The sequence below is a fragment of the Camelina sativa genome, chromosome 18 (assembly GCF_000633955.1).
Source record: "Camelina sativa cultivar DH55 chromosome 18, Cs, whole genome shotgun sequence".
NCBI lineage: Eukaryota > Viridiplantae > Streptophyta > Magnoliopsida > Brassicales > Brassicaceae > Camelina > Camelina sativa.
The window spans coordinates 12,286,517-12,304,272 of record NC_025702.1 but is presented as its reverse complement, the minus strand read 5'-3'; the positions used below and the strand labels follow the sequence as shown (position 1 = coordinate 12,304,272).

Here is a 17,756-nt window from a genome sequence, read left to right as displayed (position 1 = left end):
ATTTCATGGTCTCTAGAAATCAGAATCCTTCAGACGGGTATTTTTTGGATCCGACCGGTATGACTACTGTTCCTCCGGGTCTTGGACCTTCTTTTACAGCCGCCGTTTCTTCTTCTTCTTCTTCTTCACCAACGACTTCTTCTTCTACCGCCGTAGCTGTGGCTGCGGATGCGGCGGCGACTGTTTCTTCCTCGTCGGAGGATTTGAGTAAGAAGATTAGGAAGCCTTATACTATTACTAAGTCCAGAGAGAGCTGGACCGAGCCTGAGCATGATAAATTTCTCGAAGCTCTTCAATTGTGAGTTTTTACCATTTCTCCGATTAATGGCTTTTAGGTTCCTAACCATTTTGGGAGGTTTGATTCGTCGAGATTTAGCTTCGATTTTTGGTTGATTAGGGTTTGTGGTGAATCCTGTGAACATTCGTCGAGTTTCAATTTGGGATTATTGTAATTTTGTGTAGTTTTTCTGAATGTACTTTGCTGAGTAGTGGAATTGGAATTGGAATTGGAATTGAGAGTTGGAATCAGGGCAGATGGATTTGTCTATGTAGTCACATTTTATCGGATGATGAGGAATCTAATATAGCGCTTGTGCTTGTGTTTTATCATTTTTAGGTTTGATAGAGACTGGAAGAAGATTGAAGCTTTTATTGGGTCAAAGACAGTGATTCAGGTAAAGTAAAAAGAAGAAATATCTTCTGGAATGCATTACTTTTGTTTTTCCGCCTATTCTAGTTGTTTGATTATGTCACCTTTCTCATGGACCCTCAGGTGTTACTTTGGTTTGAGGTTTTTTCTTCTCATTTGATATCTCTCTACAAAGTGTTCTTTTAAAACAACTTTATATGTCTGGAACTGTTTTGATATATTAGGAGCCACATGCTTTTGTCGCTGATCACCATGAGATTTAATGAAATATCATCTGTAGATATTTTCGCATTTGGAAATGTGAGATTGCTGAGCTCTGTCTATTATGGCTTCTCATACGGATTTCTTTAATAACGCAGATACGAAGTCATGCTCAGAAGTATTTTCTTAAAGTTCAAAAGAGTGGGACGGGTGAACATCTCCCTCCCCCTCGACCTAAAAGAAAGGCCGCTCATCCATATCCTCAGAAAGCTCACAAGAGTGGTACGTAATAACTTCTGCAAAAAAAACACTTTGGAGTTGTAATGTTGTTTGCTTATTGGAAAAACTATATTGATGCATTTTTATGGCAATGTGCAGTGCAACCTCAACTACCAGGGTCATTCAAGTCAACATCTGAACCAAATGACCCAAGTTTTATGTTTAGGCCCGAGTCTTCTTCAATGCTGATGACTTCTCCAACCACTGCTGCTGCGGCTCCATGGACAAATAATGCGCAAACAATTAGCTTCACGCCCCTCACAAAAGGTTCTTTTCTCATTTGCATGCATTATTATCCGAATATTATAAGATCTTTATCAAATTTAACTAAACATGCATATTGTTCTGATGGAAGCAGCCGGAGCAGGAGCGAATAACAACTGTTCTAGTAGTTCTGAAAATACTCCAAGACCACGATCAAACAGGGACACAAGTGACCAGGGAAATGTTGGCCATTCATTAAGAGGTAATTGTCACCTATCTATCTTTTAATTTGTACTTGTACCACATTTACCATTTTTACTAAACAGATCCTTTTTATTTGTTTCAGTTTTACCGGACTTTGCCCAAGTATACAGCTTCATTGGAAGTGTTTTTGACCCATATGCAAGTAATCATCTACAAAAGCTGAAGAAGATGGACCCCATAGATGTGGAAACAGTACGTTTCTTGTCTTTTCAGTTTTACGTTTATATTAATTGATACCATGTCGGTCCAATGGTGAACAGATGGTTAAACTAATCACTTTTTGCTCCTTTGTGTGCCCCCACCAAGCAGGTGCTACTGTTGATGAGAAATCTATCTATCAACTTGTCTAGCCCTGATTTTGAGGATCACGTAAGTATCTCTTAACAAACATCGGCATGTTATAACTCGAAATCCTAACTCAGAACTAACCTCAAAACTATTGTTAATTTCGAAACAACAGAGACGGCTTCTTTCGTCTTATGATATCAGCTCCGAGACAGCAACTGATCATCATGGTGGAGTGAATAAAACCTTGATCAAAGACCCACCTGAAATCTCTACTTGAAAAGTTTAATAGAAGAGGAGAATTATCAGAAGTGTTCAAGGGCGAGCCAAAAAACCAGATTCTGTTGTGAGTTTTTGTTTGTAGACTGTTGTACATATGAAGATGGAGCTGAGATTGATCGGGTTTAGTTTATGTTTTATTATATAAATATACGTCTTTTGAATTGAGGATGGTGTATGTACAGTGTGTTATCATTAGTTATATATACGACCACTCGTCTTCTCTCAATTTTATGTGAGCTTTTGTTTACGCAAGCATGTATGTATGTATCAGTGTCTTTGTTTCTTTCAAAAAATTAATTTGATAATATAGAGGAAGAACTAGGCCGACTCTGACCTGCAAAACAATATGGATGAAGAACAAAACTTTATATCTCCATCTGCACTTAACGTTTCAGTAGCTCATTTAACGTCAAAATTAAACGTACTCCGACCAAGAAAACAAACACGAGTGGCTAATATAAGAAAAGGTGCATCATATCCAAGGAAAAATTATTTTTCTTGAGCAAAAGGATTTATAAGAATGGATCATACTATAATTTAATTTCACTTTGAAAACGCCTTAGAAGCTTACAATTACTGTTTGAAAGCTTAGATTTCCAACTTAAAATTCGAAATCACAATTTTTTCCCTCTATTCTATATCTTTTTCACTAATTCTAAAACAATATTTTAGCCTAATTCAATATTTTCAGAAACTCTAAAAGTTGCACTTTTGTAAAATAGTTATTTTGGTGAATATAATTTTACATTCATACAAAAAAAAAACAGATAGCTAATGAATACAGATTCTGTTGTGAGTCTTTGTTGGTTGTTTGTTGTACATATGAAGAAGATGAAGCTGAGATTGTCAGATTGATCGGGTTTAGTATTTTTTTTTTTTTTGTTATAAATATATACGTCTTTTGAATTAAGTTATCATGGTGTATGTACAGTGTATTATCATAATTCATAAGTTGCATCTCGTCTTCTCACAATTCTATTTGAGCTTTTTGTTTACGCAAGCATGTATATTGCATCAATGTCTTTGTTTCTTTTCAAAAAAATTGATTGATATATAGAGGAACAAGAACTAGGCCGACTCTGACCATTGTCACACCAATATGGATGTATATCGCCTAGATGCACTTAACTTTTCAGTAGCTCATTCTGAGGTATATAACTCCATAACTAAACGTTTACTTCGACCAAGAAAACAAACACTAGTGACCATATTGGATGCATATATATATATATAAGAAAAGAAGGGAAAAATCAATCTTCTTAAGCAAAAGGATTAGTATAAGAATGGATAATATAATTTAATTTCACCATATAGTATATGTCTAAAGACTTACACAAAAGTCCAGACTTTTATAATAGAATAATACGGAAACATAATAAAAAACCATATATATGTTTAAAGAGTTACAACAACTTTGGCACTTTGATTGATGACTTCGGAAGACAGAAAAAAATGATCAGCAGGGTATGCCGAATGATCAATGATTACGACATTTTCAAGGATCTTGTTCAATTTCTTCAATAGTTGTTCTTGATCAATATTTTGTCCCTTCACTGCAAAATGGTTTGGCACGATAGCACAACATGCAGTTTCAACTCCTAACAATAGAAAAAAGTGACAATCATTTACATTGTTTAAAATTCACAAGTCTAAGTAAAATTATGTATGTATATAATAATCGATTTATATAAACAACAAAAAGTGGTTCCAATATAATCGATGGCTGTGTGTATGTGTACCTTGGAAACAAAGCAAACAATAGAATCCTTTCCTCCATTTTTTTTCGGGACACTCTGCATACTTGAATACAATTGTCGTCGACTACAAACAATCAAATATAATTAGGGAGCTTTAGTAAATTCATTATAACAAGAAAAGAAAAAAAAAAGAGAGAGATTTTGTTCAATATGTATTAAGAAAAAGAATGCACCATTTTTTGAGAAAAAACTAGAAATTTTGGAAGTAGAAGAGAAGATGATGGACAAGGATGCCAATGAACCTCTACGTATATATAGCACTGAAGAATGGATCTTACTTTTTTTCTTTTGTGGAAGTAATCCATAAAAGCCAGACACCGGGCGCGGGCTGTAACATTATTAATTAAGCATCCCACATATCATAATTTCCAAAATCATAACATATCTTTGACAAAAAAATAAATAATACATTTATCTCTCTAAGATGTTTTACTTAAATATAGAACATTAATAATTTCCGGAAATTATTTGACAAGGAAATCTACTTAAAATACTTTTTATTTTTTGTTAATAATTTTTAAAAATAACTATTTAATTTATCTAATTTAATATAACATGACATTATTTAATGGGCTTAAATATGAGAGGTGAATGAATGAGCCCAAATATCGTCCTTTTCCCTTTTAATTTTATATCTCTTTCACTAAACTTTTCAAAAACTTTGGCTAAAAGTTGCATCTTTTGTAAAATAGTTCTTTTTGGTGAATATAATTTTACATTCATAAAAAAAAAACAGCCAGCTTGATGATGAGTACATATTCTTGGGTGAGCCTTTGTTGGTAGTTTGTTGTACGTATGAAGAAGATGAAGGTTTGACAAAAAAAAATAAAAGGTGGAAGAAGATGCAACTGAGATTGATCGGGTTTAGTTATTTTTTTTTGTTAAAAATAAACTAGGTAATAACCCGTGCTATTGCACATAGTGAAATTTTTATTTGAGTTATTACATTTGTAAATATCTTTATTTAATATAACATTTAAACTTAAATTGGTTGAATTCATCAAGTTATGAAAATTTAAAATAGTAATCGTGTCACCGTAAGTTTTAGATTGACATGATAACATATCTGGATAGAATGTAAACCAAATTAGTGATTGTTAGATTTTTATAAAATCTTGAACTATCAAATCTGATAAATATCGCAACAAACAAAAACTACATGAACCAGATAATTTAAATAAAATTGTTAATTCGGTCAAACTCGTCTGCTAAACAATCCCGCAACGGGTTTAAATATTTTGAGCAGCAATATGTCTTTGCATCTCTCTCGCTTAAATTTGTGAGATCCAAGTGGGTTACAGATGCATTTCAATAAATCATTTTTCTAATATATAAAATATATTTAAAGGTTAAAGCTTAAATTTAATTAATATTAATAAAGTTATGTGATAAAGTTTTTAAGAATAGCATATTTGTTTTTTTTTCCCAAAAACACAATGGCATATAGTTGTAAATAATAAATTTAAATAAAGCTAAATAACTAAATGTGTCTCAAACTCTCTGGCGGCGACACATCAGCTTTTTTAAGAGTGTGCTTCTCTATTAATATATAGGAGATGAGGAATTGCAATGTAAAACCAAGAAAAATCTTTACTTCAAAAACTAAGTATACTAACCACATTTCCCCTATATATTAATAGAGAAGCACACTCTTGAAAAATCTGATGTGTCACCACCATAGAGCTTTGTGCACATTTTAACAAAATATCCTTAAACTTTCTATTTAATTACATTAACATGCCATTATATTTTTAAAAAACAATTAACTGAATAATTATTTCTCACACAAATTTAAATATCACATATTAAATCTGATTAAATAATTACATATTATTTTCAGGAAAAATTTCACTAAAAATTATTTACAAATATACAAGTCAAAGCTATATTAATTTCTTAAAATCAATATTAATATTAATTTCTTAAAATCAATATAAATATTGATTTCTTAAAATTAATACAAATATTGATTTTTTAAAATCAATATAAATAAAATATTCCAAAAGGCTATAAAAACATATCAATTAATATAAAATTAATAAAAATAAAGAACATATAACTTATTAACATAATCATATAAACACGAAATTTTATTTTTTATGTTAGTATTATTATCATAGTAATTTAAATAACAAACTTTCAATAGTTATTATAATTGATAATAAAAAGAAGTATATTCCAGAATTATCTCCAACTCATTGAAGAAACTTAATTCCCAATAAATGAGTTGGAGGTAATTCAGGGGTAATATGAGATATCATGATGTGTGATTATTTATATATCTAAGTATGTAAACTAATTAATCTCAACATTTAGAATGATTATTCATTTAAAAATGGAAATATTGATAATTGAATAGGAATATACGTTTTAGTTGTATATTCATGTGCTATTAAAAAGGAATGAGACAATAACCCTTATCATTGTAAATAAACTTAGTACCCAAAAAATATTATAATATATTTAAATTGAGTGATTATTAGATTATGCAAGATTGTTATAGTTACTCGATAAACCATAAATATAAATTTGATTTTTAAAACACACAAAATATATAGTAACATAAATTGTAACATTTTATAAATATTTTATATATTCTTTACCATATTCACATATTTTACGGGTAAAATGTATTCTTTCACAAATACGTTGATTTTGGAATTTCATTATTTTTTCAAAAAAAATTTGGGTAATAATCCATCATTTATAGAAAATATTAACCTAACTCAAAAAATTAAATAGCCTAATCAAAAATATTAAATCAATAAATTAAATTATCTTCAGAAATTTTACTTTAGAATCTGATTGTTACTAACATATAATATAATTAAATAATTAAACTACCAAGTAAATTAGATATGTTGTTATGTTACATAAAAAATATGCAAAACTGTTATGATTACAAAATAAAGCATAAGAAGATATGAATTTTATTTTTAAACTATACAAAGACATGTTGCAATAAATAGTAACATTTTATCAATATTTTCTCTACCATAAAATTCTTACATGTGCTATATTCTTCATTTTATTTATTATTTTGGTTATCATGCAAATTGGCCCTAAATATATACGTCTTTTCAAATAAGGATGGTGTATGTACAGTGATGTTATCATAAGTTATATACCAATGTCTTTGTTTCTTTCAAAAAAATTAATTGATATATAGAGGAACAAGAACTAGGCTGACTCTGACCATTGTCAAACCAATATGGATGTATATCACCTAGATGCACTTAACTTTTCAGTAGCTCATTCTGAGGTATATATAACTTCATAACTAAACGTATACTTCGACCAAGAAAACAGACACTAATGACCATATTGGATGCATATATATAACAAAAGAAGGAAAAATCAATCTTCTTGAGCAAAAGGATTAGTATAATTAAGAATGGATAATATAATTTAATTTCACCATATACTATATGTCAAAAGACTTACACAAAAGTCCAAACTTTTATAATAGAATAATACGAAAAAAACCATATATATGTCTAAAGAGTTACAACAAAGTCGGTATTTTTATTCATGACTTCGGAAGACAGAAAAAAATGATCAGCAGGGTATGCCGAATGATCAATGATTTCGACATTCTTAAGGATCTTGTTCAATTTCTTCAATAGTTGTTCTTGATCAATATTTTGTCCCTTCACTGCAAAATGGTTTGGTACGATAGCACAACATGAAGTTTCAACTCCTAACAATAGAAAAAAGTGACAATCATTAACATTGTTTAAAATTCACAAGCCTAAGTAAAATTATGTATGTATAATAATCGATTTATATAAACAACAAAAAGTGGTTCCAATATTATCGATGGGTGTGTGTAGGTGTACCTGGGAAACAAACCAAACACTGGAATCCTTTCCTCCATTCTTTTTCGGGACACTCTGCATACTTGAATACAATTGTCGTCGACTACAAACAATGAAATAAAATTAGAGCTTTTAGTAAATTCATTATAACAAGGAAAAAAAAATTTGTTCAATAGGTTTACTAAGAAAAAAACGCACCATTTTTTGAGAAAAAAAAAGCTAGAAATCTTGGAAGTAGAAGAGAAGGATGATGGACAAGAATGCCAATGAACCTCTATATATACATAGCACTCAAGAATGGATCTTCCTTTTTTTCTTTTTCTTTTGTGGAAGTAGTCCATAAAAGCCAGACACATGGCTGTAAAATAATAATTATGTCTTAATTTCCCAAAATCATAACATATCTTTGACAAAAAAATAAATAATACATATCTATGTCTCTAAGATTTTTTACTTTAATGAATTTCCGGAAATTCATATACATTAGATTTATACATTAATAGATTTTTTACTTTCATTAATATCTCTAAGATTTTTTACATATATATTAATGAATTTCCGGAAATTATTTTGAGAATGTAATTTTCCAGTTTAACAAGGTAATATATGCATGTAAGAAAAAAGAAGAAAAACAAATCTATGTAAGAAAAATGAACAAATACATTAGTAAATTTCCGGAAATTATTCTCTTTTTCCTCAAATTTCCGGAAATTATTTAACAAGGTAGTATAAGAAAAAGGAAGAAAAATAATTCTAGTATATTCTTATTATATAAAGCTAGGTATGACCAAAACCTAGGGTTAACAAACTCACATTAAAATGCGACAATTTTAACATCTTCTAATTCAAAGCTTTCGATTTGAACTACGTTTAAACACTTTCGTATCCAGTACATGAGCGTCCAAAATAAAGAGTGTAACATACATATATAGAGTTTTTGCATCTTTGAATAATCGATTACATGTACCAAGGGCGAGCCAAAAACCAGATGGCTAATGAGCAAGAAGATCATGAAGCTGAGATTTATGGGGTTTAGTTTTTTTTTTTTAATTTTGTATATACGTCTTTTGAATTAAGGATGGTGTATTATATACCGTTTTCGTCTTCTCTCAATTTTATTTGAGCTTTTGTTTACTTAAACATGAAACATGTATGTATCGACTGTGACCATTTGCAAAACAATATGGCTGAACACATATATTGCCAATACCCACTTAACTTCTCAGCGCATTCTGAGTTATGAGATATAAAACTCCATAACTTAACCTAGTTCGACCAAGACAACAAATTTAGTGGCCATAAGAAAAGATGTATACAATCCAATACAAATCAATAATCGTGAACAAAAGGATTATTAATATGAATTAATATAATATATATATATATGTATATATATTTTACAGAATACCAAAACATATATAAACACTAATTTTTTACAATATTATTAATTTAATTTAATTTAATTTATATTAGTTTTGGTATTAGACTCTAAATTATTTATACGGGAAAAAAATGATCTTCATGGCATCCTAAGTGATCAATAATTTCGACATACTTGAGGATCTTCGTCAATTTCCTTAGCAATTTTTCTTCATCAATATTTTTTCCTTTCACCGCAAAAAAGTTTGGCACAATACCAGATGCAGTATCAACTCCTAACAATAAAAAGATGATAATTATTCATTACTGTATTCAAAATTCGTAAGTCTAAATAAATTGTTTGCACTCGATCTATGATGTATCTACAACAACAAATGGTTTGTTTTGGTGAAATATAATCGTTGGGTGAGTGTGTAGGTAGGTGCACCTGGAAAACTTAGTGCACATTGGAATCCTTTTCCCCATTTTTCTTTGGGACAATCTGCAAACTTGAATACAATCATCTTTGACTACAAACAAATGAAATAAAACAAAAGCTTCAGTGATTTCATTATATAATGACATAAGAAAGTTAGGCTCCAATTGGTGACCAATTTTTAGAAAAAAAACAAAGGAATGTGTTGTTTCCACTTGTTCCTCATTTTTGTTACCATTTACTAGTAACATATTTTCTAGATTCTGAGACATTGTCCCCACACTATTCTTATGCATTCTTGTTTTTTTTTCGAATCAGAGAAGAAATTTGTTCCTCTCCAAATTTGATGTGGAACAAACAGAAAAACAAATTAATTATTTCATTATCCCAATTTTTGACAAAAAGCAATTGTGGTTATTAAAAGTTCTAACACAATTCATCTATTGATGTTTGTACGTGGGTATAATGGGTTGAAGATGCTTGTTTTTTATTTAAATTATTTTTATTTTTCTTTTAATATCTTTTTATATGTTATTGTTTGTTCTGTTTTATTGGTTACCATATTTACCATACCATTTGTTCTGTTTTTCCTCTGAACTCATTCCTCTTCATTCCTTTTTGTTCCTGTTCCTCCTCATTCTTTTTATTCGTTAATGGGTTACCAGTAGGAGCCTTAGTTTTTGTGTTCAATAGGTTTACTAAACAACAAACCATATTATGAAAAACTAGAAGATTTGGAAGGAGAAGAGGAGATGATGGACAAGAATGCGATTACAAACTACCCGCTTGCTCATCAACCTCTATGTATATATATCATTGAAAATGGATCTTTTTGTGGAAATAATCCATCAAAGTTAAAACATGCTAATAATTAAGCATCCAACATATGTCACAATATAATCTCCCAAAATCATAATATATATTTGACACAAAAAAAAAATTATCTCTCAAAGATTGTTTGCTTTAATCTATGTAAGAAAATAATAACTTTTATTGAAAAAATGCTAATACAATAATTAAATGTCCAACATATGTCATCATTACCCAAAATCATATCTGCCAAAAAAAAAAACACACTTATCCCTCAAAGTTTTTTTTTTCCTTTAAAATAGAGCAAATAAATTAATATGTAAGAAAATAAGAAAAACAAATCTAGTATTTATTATTATATGGATAAATGATATTTTCTTATGAATAAGAAAACCAAACTATTTTTGCTATTAGTAATTTTTGCATACTAGTCTTTGTATGCATCATGCTTACAAAAATGGCAATGGCATGAATCATAAATGTGAGAGATGTTGGAAGTGATTGATTGATTAAAAACTATTGTACTTCGAGAGACTTGAGTGTGATGAATTTTTTTATTTTTACCCTACAACACCAACATTTTTCTGTATAAGAAGCTACTAACAGGTATAAGATATAAGATACCATTCTTGTCCATCATCTCATCTTCTCACTAAAGAAGCTACTAACAGGTATAAGACAATAGTGCAAGGTCGCAACAAACCAGGTGGATCCTCTATGCCATGAAAATGGTGATCAAGAATTCCACACAAGATTTTTAATCGGCAAGACACAGACAAGGGGACAATAGACCTGAGCTTCCTAAAAGGGGATGGGTTCTGGGTTTTGAATACAACTTGGTAAAACCAGTCTTTAAATCCAACATACAGAGTCACAAACTGAGCAAGTACCATGGTTCCAACATACACTTTGTACATCCTAGACCACCTAGCTAAATGGGTTCTCTAATGCAGTCTTCGGACACCGAGTATAACCAAAGAGACTAGGCAAAGGCGATAGGATGATAAAGGGTTAGGAAGCGAGAACCTGAGTTTTTGGAGGTTGGGCAAGATCGTGCATTCAAGGCGGTAGACCAAAAGCAACGGTAGATCTGTCAGGCTCGGAGGGTGACTTGGATTCAAGGCGGATGTCCAGTAGCGGAGAAGAAGCACTGCTCTGGAAGTTTCCTCACCAGCCGCCGTCTCCGTCTCTGCCTGTCAAGGCTCGGGTGACGTCGGTATAGAGGACGCTGTAGAGACAAATACTATTCCGGATCGAGAAATAGGAAAGCGAAGGGACTTGATTTCCGCCGGCAGTGAGGCTGAGTCGGGGTTACAGATAGAGGAGTTTGTCAATCTCTTCCGACCTCTGTATTCGGTGACGCGTGAGCCTGTGCCTGGATCTGATTGAGTGAAGCAGGTAACCGACAATTGCAAAAGGAGACTCAAAAGGGGAAAAAAGGACTGACACTGGGACCTACGGGAGCAAAGAAAAAGATAAACGGAAGCTAGGGTCGAGATACCCCGACGCCGGCGAGCAAAAGCTCCACCGGCGTTGGAGAAGATTGGGGGTAGCGGCGCCTTGATATTCGGGGTTGGGAGAGAAAAAATTAAGGTTTTTAGATGTCTCGTTGAACAAAATTTTAGATACTGCACAAACTTGAGGCCCATATTTCATGTACGCAAACCCATTATAGGCCCAAAACAAAGCATATAAAGTCATCGTCTACTCAGATTCAGTGAAACCCTAGTTTTTTTTTTGCTCTCTCCAAGTTCCGTGCGTCTCTGCTCGAGCAAGATCTCCCACCAGATACAATGGTACACATGACCTCCGATTTTGATCTATTTCTCTGTTCTCTATCATGTTTTCCGATGTAGAGTTTTAACCATTTTCTTCTTCTTCTTCTTCTTCGTTCTGCTTTCAGATTATCTCAGAGGCTAACCGCAAAGAGATCTGCAAATACCTCTTCAAAGGTTCGTCTTCCCTAAAATTTCTTACTTTATCTCTGTTGTTTGTATCCGCACGATTCATGACTGATTCAGCTTCTGCGAGCTAATTAGAGTGCTGAGACGAGTTCTATCATCATCATTTTTAGGATTATTCACACCTCTTAGCGTAGTGATGAACATTGTTGTTTTAGAAATGGTTTATCTTGTTATGGTAGAACTCTGAAATTTCCTATTCAGGATTTGAATACACTATATATAGCTTGGTTCAATCCAGTGCTGAGGCTATAGCTTGTTCAAATGATGAGATTTTACATGAGCTGTTTTAGTAGCAGTTGTGTTGTTTGTGTCCATTAAGATGAGATTGTGTTGGTAGTAATCATATTTCTCTCTGCAGAGGGAGTTTGCTTTGCGAAGAAGGATTTCAACCTTGCTAAGCATCCGTTGATAGATGTTCCTAACCTGCAAGTGATCAAGCTCATGCAGTCTTTCAAATCCAGGGAGTATGTTAGGGAGACATTTGCGTGGATGCATTACTACTGGTTTCTGACTAACGAAGGAATTGAGTTCTTGAGAACTTATCTCAATCTTCCATCTGATGTTGTTCCTGCTACCTTGAAGAAGTCAGCTAAGCCTGTTGGTCGTCCATTTGGTGGCCCACCTGGTGATCGCCCAAGGTGATTAACTCCGTTCTTTTTTTTTGCTGAACTCTTTTCATTTCTGACAAAAACTGTTGTTGTTTTTTTTTTTTAATCTGATGACATATTTTGGGGTTTTCTTGCTATTTCAGAGGACCTCGTGGTGAAGGAGGAGACCGTCCCAAGTATGGTGACCGTGAAGGGTACCGTGGAGGTCCTCGTGGTGGTGGTGGTGGTGGTGAGTTTGGAGGTGAAAAAGGTGGAGCTCCAGCAGATTACAACCCATCTTTCCAGGTAAATTCTCACTGACCATGCCTTATATTTACTTCCGTCTCTGCTATCTTGAAGTCTTTAGCTGCCGAACCTGATAAACCATTAACTGAGTCTATTTAGCATTTTAGTTATAGCGAATAGAAATCTCTTTACTTTATCGGTTACATGTTTCAAAGTCCTTATTTATAATATTGTCTCTTTATCTGGTTTCCATTGTTTTAATTTTGTATCTTTGTTGTGCAGCAATCCGGTGGTAGTAGGCCTTTTGGCCGTGGTTCTGGTGGTTACAGCGCAGCTGCACCATCTGGTTCAGGTCTTCCTTGAAAAGCAAATGTTTTTAGTTCACTGCAAGACCATGGAGGAGTTGTTTCAGCTTTAATTTTGCTTGTGTAATTCAAAGTTTCAGGATCCTTCATTATCTATCTGAGTTTAGTTTTGTTGTTGGAGTAAACACTATTTAAAATCATCTTTTCCTCCCATCTTTTTTCTCTATTGAGCAAGCAAAAGAATGATTCTCCCCCACTCGGCAAATCAAAAGGTTCATAGATCATGTTTTAGTGCATCTATCCGTCGGGAAAGTTACTTGATCGGGATAGTATAATCAAGTTATATTAAGATTTGAGTTGAGGTTACTTGCCCCAAAGTTGAGCCTCGTTATTTGTCATACTTAATGCATTTTAGTTATCTATTCATTATAAGTGCAGTTCCACTTCAGAGAAACAAATATCATTTTGTTCAGAAACAGTAGGAAAGTTACTTAACCGAATCTAGGGTAATATTGACCAGAAAAAAGACTCACAAAAACTGGTTTCAGTTTTTAAAACGGACGCATAATACAAAAGAAAAAGGTTAACACAGACTCAAACCAAACTACCAGCAGAAAGGTTCAGACGACTCTAAAACACACTAAAATCTTCAACTCTAAAGGACAAAGAAACGACGAGACTCTCTCGGAACTCAGAATAACAGGATATTAGAAGTTTCCAGAACCATAGGAGCGTCATCTCTTAGTCGACTTCCTCCATCTTGCTCTCTTCAGCAGCGTCCTCTTCCAACTCAGGCATACCACCATCTTCCTCAACGTTCTCATCCTCATCAATGCTCAGACCCAACTTCAACATCCTGTGAATCCTAGCAGCAAACGTGTTCGGCTCTTCAAGACTGAAACCAGATGTCAGCAAAGCCGTCTCAAACAGCAACATCACAAGATCCTTAACAGATTTGTCGTTCTTGTCTGCCTCTGCTCTCTTCCTCAACTCCTCCATGATTCCATTGTCAGGATTGATCTCCATCGTTTTCTTGCTAGACATGTAGCCGCTCATGCTGCTGTCTCTCAGCGCTTGTGCCTTCATAATCCTTTCCATGTTCGCAGTCCATCCGTATTCACCAGTCACAAGACAACAGGGAGAGTCCACAATCCTGTCTGACACAACAACCTTCTCCACTTTGTCCCCAAGAATTTCCTTAATCGTCTTGCAGAGGTTCTCAAAAGACTTCTTTTTCTCTTCCTTCTTTTTCTTCTCTTCTTCTGTCTCATCTTCAAGCTTCAGACCTTCTTTGGTCGCAGAGACAAGCTTCTTACCGTCGTATTCCTTCAATTGTCCAATGGCATACTCATCAATTGCATCCACCATGTAGAGTACCTCATAGCCTCTCTTCTTCAGCTTCTCTAAGAAGGGAGAATTCTCTACAGCCTTCTTGCTTTCACCAGTGATGTAGAAGATGTCCTTCTGGCCTTCCTTCATCCTTGTGACATAGTCTTTCAAGCTCGTCATTTCGTCACCGCTCTTTGTGGAGTGGTATCGTAGAAGATCAGCAATCTTAGCCCTGTTCTGACTGTCCTCATGGATACCCAATTTGAGGTTCTTGGAGAAAGCCTCGTAGAATTTGGTGTAGTCCTCTTTGTTCTCCGCAATCTCGTTAAACATCTCTATGCACTTCTTCACTAGATTCTTCCTGATCACCTTGAGGATCTTGTTCTGTTGAAGAGTCTCACGGGAGATGTTGAGCGGCAAATCATCAGAGTCGACAACACCTTTGACAAAGCTGAGGTACTCTGGGATAAGTTCCTCACAGTTGTCCATAATGAAGACCCTCCTCACATACAACTTGATGTTGTTCAGCTTCTTTCTTGTGTCGAACAGATCGAACGGAGCCCTCTTTGGTACAAAGAGAATGGCCTTGAACTCAAGCTGACCCTCCACCGAGAAGTGTTTCACGGCTAGGTGATCTTCCCAGTCATTAGTCAAGCTCTTGTAGAAAGCAGCATACTCTTCCTTGGTGATCTCTTCTGGCTTCCTCAACCAAATTGGTTTCTGCTTGTTGACGAGTTCCCACTCATGAGACACCTCCTTGATCTTCTTCTTCTTTTTACCGTCTTTCTCCTTCTCCTCATCAACTTCTTCAACCTCACCTTCGTTTTCTTTCTTCGGTTCATCTTCATCCTCATCATCACTGATCTCCTTCTCTGTGGTTTTCTCAGTCCAAAGGTAGATGGGGTAACTGATGAACTCAGAATGCTTCTTCACCAAGTCTTTAAGCCTCCTCTCCTCCAAGTATTCAAGCTGATCATCCTTGAGGAAGAGGGTGATCTTAGTTCCTCTACCAAGAGGCTCCCCATCAACATCCCTAGTAACAGTGAAGGAACCACCAGCTTGAGACTCCCATACGTACTGCTCATCATCATTGTGCTTTGTAGTAACAATAACCTTCTCCGCAACTAGATAAGCAGAATAGAAACCAACACCGAACTGACCAATCATGCTCACATCAGCTCCAGCTTGAAGCGCCTCCATAAATTCCTTGGTTCCAGACCTTGCAATAGTTCCCAAGTTGTTCACCAAATCTGAAAATCACAATTAAGAGTTACACAACAGCACAACCACTAAATCATCCCCCAAGTAAATAAAAAACAAAAAAGTTTCATACCTGCTTTGGTCATCCCAATACCACTGTCAATAATGGAGAGTGTCTTGTTAGCCTTGTCAGGAACCATCCTGATGAAGAGTTCAGGCTGTCCATCAAGCTTGCTCTTATCGGTTAAGCTCTCAAATCGAATCTTGTCAAGAGCCTACAAAATATTCACAACAATAATCAGAAGTCTACCTCAACACAACGATCTCAATGTTTGATTCCTAGCTATAACAGATCACACCATATCATGTAACTATAACTTGATGCACAATCTATATCGAACATAAAGAGTATCCAAAAACTAAACCTAACAAATCCAGGGAACGAGTAACATGCAAGGAAACAGAGGAATCATCACAGAGCATAGATAGAAGACTTACATCAGAAGAGTTACTGATGAGCTCACGGAGAAAAATCTCCTTGTTGCTGTAGAAAGTGTTGATGATTAAGCTAAGAAGCTGGTTAATCTCAGCTTGGAAAGCAAAAGTCTCCGCATCAGCCATCTGTACTTCCGCCATCGCTAACGATCTTTTTGATTCAACGACGAAGACGATTAAAAACGAAAGAGAATGCTATAGAGAGAAACTTGGAATTACGAAATCGAGATTTTGTGATTATTCTTTCTTGAGAGATGAAGAGAGGAAGGACAATGTGAATTTATATATATACAAGGAGGAAGAAAGAACAAAAAGTTTCTAGTCTCTTCTTCTCAAAATAAAAAAAGGAAACCAGGTGATTCTGGAGTGTTCGTTGCAAACGTCGTCGTATTATGATGTGGAAATCAACCGTCTCTGGTTAGTGACCCAATTCATTCCGGTTCAATATCTTTGATATGGGCCGCAATAAAGTCATTAAGGCCCATCCCTTCGTGCTTTTTAGTAGAAGTCGCTTATCCCACATCGGAAAGTTTCACGATGATAGATATCTCTTTTGTAGTATAAAATAAAGCGAAGGTCGATCATTAAAAAGTACTTACCTGGACGAGGTCTATTCATGATCATTAAGGTGTGTGGCCTAAGCTACTGACTTCTATTGCACTTTAAGGAAGGTAGCTTAAGGTCTTCCCAAGAGGAAGGGCCTACGTCATTATTTGTTGTTGAGGCCTGCGTTCGCGCGGCATCTCCCATTCCAACCGTTCAAACGTAATTTAAGCCAAGATAGTCCTGCTTGAGCCAAGTTATCCTTTCTTATGGCTAACTTCTCTAACCAGAATTTTGCTAATGGTCAACAAAAAAAATAGTCTTATTAGTGCTATGTCTGGAAACACATTCAGTCCCTAATAAAAACATACATAGCCATATAAGTAGTGATTTTATCCTAAAACAAAGGATGATCAAGAAGAAGAAGTAGACGTTGTGTTTAAATATAAACCAATTCTCGTTTGTTGTCTTCTTCACCAATAGTCATTACAAGAACATTTGCCATCTTCAAACCGATGAAACCGATTGTTATCTCTAACAATGATCACTCGTCCCGTACATATGGACATGAACTTGATTGCGTTATGGCAATCACCGCAAACACGCAGATTCTTCATCACCCGGATTGGTCTATCAGCCGGAAACGTGATCAGTCCAAAAGCAATAGCTAATCTCTCACTATGATACCTTATGGTCTGATTCTTCTCGTCTCTGTCCACTTCTCTTAGAACAAAGCTCGTGTC

At 34.3% G+C, this 17,756-nt stretch overlaps 5 protein-coding genes across 9 annotated transcripts in view; 2 read left to right on the top strand and 3 right to left on the bottom strand.

The window, feature by feature from the left end:
• On the top strand, nucleotides 6-2,416 carry LOC104761279 (protein REVEILLE 6-like). Of its 2 annotated transcripts, none has more exons than XM_010484336.1 (8): nucleotides 6-298; nucleotides 617-674; nucleotides 1,009-1,132; nucleotides 1,229-1,396; nucleotides 1,488-1,595; nucleotides 1,680-1,789; nucleotides 1,907-1,966; nucleotides 2,058-2,416. In XM_010484336.1, exons 1-8 carry the CDS (start codon nucleotides 6-8, stop codon nucleotides 2,160-2,162), a joined length of 1,026 nt encoding a protein of 341 aa, XP_010482638.1. In that variant the 3' UTR covers nucleotides 2,163-2,416. The 2 variants fall into 2 exon arrangements, with proteins under 2 accessions (XP_010482638.1, XP_010482639.1); XM_010484337.1 differs by having other exon boundaries at nucleotides 7-298; nucleotides 1,485-1,595.
• On the bottom strand, nucleotides 7,307-11,936 carry LOC104761276. Of its 4 annotated transcripts, none has more exons than XR_763135.2 (6): nucleotides 11,371-11,825; nucleotides 9,547-9,628; nucleotides 9,295-9,394; nucleotides 7,938-8,097; nucleotides 7,761-7,842; nucleotides 7,307-7,621 (listed from the first exon to the last, which is right to left on the bottom strand). XR_763135.2 is itself a non-coding variant. In XM_010484333.2 (6 exons), the coding sequence occupies exons 1-6, from the start codon at nucleotides 11,401-11,403 to the stop codon at nucleotides 7,574-7,576; spliced, it is 411 nt and encodes a 136-aa protein (XP_010482635.1). In that variant the 5' UTR covers nucleotides 11,404-11,936; the 3' UTR covers nucleotides 7,310-7,573. The 4 variants fall into 4 exon arrangements, 2 of the variants coding, with proteins under 2 accessions (XP_010482635.1, XP_010482637.1); XR_763136.2 differs by having other exon boundaries at nucleotides 8,012-8,097; XM_010484333.2 differs by lacking the exon at nucleotides 7,938-8,097 and adding an exon at nucleotides 10,108-10,173 and having other exon boundaries at nucleotides 7,310-7,621; nucleotides 11,371-11,936.
• LOC104761275 (40S ribosomal protein S10-3) lies at nucleotides 12,041-13,661 on the top strand. Its single transcript, XM_010484332.2, has 5 exons — nucleotides 12,041-12,140; nucleotides 12,248-12,296; nucleotides 12,667-12,946; nucleotides 13,060-13,201; nucleotides 13,424-13,661. The coding sequence occupies exons 1-5, from the start codon at nucleotides 12,138-12,140 to the stop codon at nucleotides 13,502-13,504; spliced, it is 555 nt and encodes a 184-aa protein (XP_010482634.1). The 5' UTR covers nucleotides 12,041-12,137; the 3' UTR covers nucleotides 13,505-13,661.
• LOC104761274 (heat shock protein 90-1) lies at nucleotides 13,932-16,739 on the bottom strand. Its single transcript, XM_010484331.2, has 3 exons — nucleotides 16,474-16,739; nucleotides 16,109-16,250; nucleotides 13,932-16,025 (listed from the first exon to the last, which is right to left on the bottom strand). The coding sequence occupies exons 1-3, from the start codon at nucleotides 16,609-16,611 to the stop codon at nucleotides 14,188-14,190; spliced, it is 2,118 nt and encodes a 705-aa protein (XP_010482633.1). The 5' UTR covers nucleotides 16,612-16,739; the 3' UTR covers nucleotides 13,932-14,187.
• The window catches only part of LOC104761273 (putative pentatricopeptide repeat-containing protein At5g52630), a 6,049-nt gene continuing 5,607 nt past the window's right edge, over nucleotides 17,315-17,756 (bottom strand). Inside the window, exon 2 of the mRNA XM_010484329.2 lies at nucleotides 17,315-17,456. The gene's annotated coding sequence lies outside the window, so the exon portion shown is untranslated. The remainder of the gene's footprint in view (nucleotides 17,457-17,756) is intronic.

What these genes read in the sequence shown, in the direction of transcription:
- LOC104761279 (XM_010484336.1), top strand. Translation starts at nt 6, where the DNA reads ATGGTCTCTAGAAATCAGAATCCTTCAGACGGGTATTTTTTGGATCCG. An exon ending in TTTCTCGAAGCTCTTCAATT is followed by an intron (nt 299 to 616) that starts GTGAGTTTTTAC and finishes TATCATTTTTAG; the next exon opens with GTTTGATAGAGACTGGAAGA. An exon ending in TCAGAAAGCTCACAAGAGTG is followed by an intron (nt 1,133 to 1,228) that starts GTACGTAATAAC and finishes GGCAATGTGCAG; the next exon opens with TGCAACCTCAACTACCAGGG.
- LOC104761276 (XM_010484333.2), bottom strand. Translation starts at nt 11,403, where the DNA reads ATGCACGATCTTGCCCAACCTCCAAAAACTCAG. An exon ending in GAGGAAAAACAGAACAAATG is followed by an intron (nt 9,629 to 10,107) that starts GTATGGTAAATA and finishes ATTTGTTTGTAG; the next exon opens with TCAAAGATGATTGTATTCAA. An exon ending in ATGTGCACTAAGTTTTCCAG is followed by an intron (nt 9,395 to 9,546) that starts GTGCACCTACCT and finishes TTTTATTGTTAG; the next exon opens with GAGTTGATACTGCATCTGGT.
- LOC104761275 (XM_010484332.2), top strand. An exon ending in CTGCAAATACCTCTTCAAAG is followed by an intron (nt 12,297 to 12,666) that starts GTTCGTCTTCCC and finishes TTCTCTCTGCAG; the next exon opens with AGGGAGTTTGCTTTGCGAAG. An exon ending in ATTACAACCCATCTTTCCAG is followed by an intron (nt 13,202 to 13,423) that starts GTAAATTCTCAC and finishes TTTGTTGTGCAG; the next exon opens with CAATCCGGTGGTAGTAGGCC.
- LOC104761274 (XM_010484331.2), bottom strand. Translation starts at nt 16,611, where the DNA reads ATGGCGGAAGTACAGATGGCTGATGCGGAGACTTTTGCTTTCCAAGCT. An exon ending in TCATCAGTAACTCTTCTGAT is followed by an intron (nt 16,251 to 16,473) that starts GTAAGTCTTCTA and finishes AATATTTTGTAG; the next exon opens with GCTCTTGACAAGATTCGATT. An exon ending in TATTGGGATGACCAAAGCAG is followed by an intron (nt 16,026 to 16,108) that starts GTATGAAACTTT and finishes TGTGATTTTCAG; the next exon opens with ATTTGGTGAACAACTTGGGA.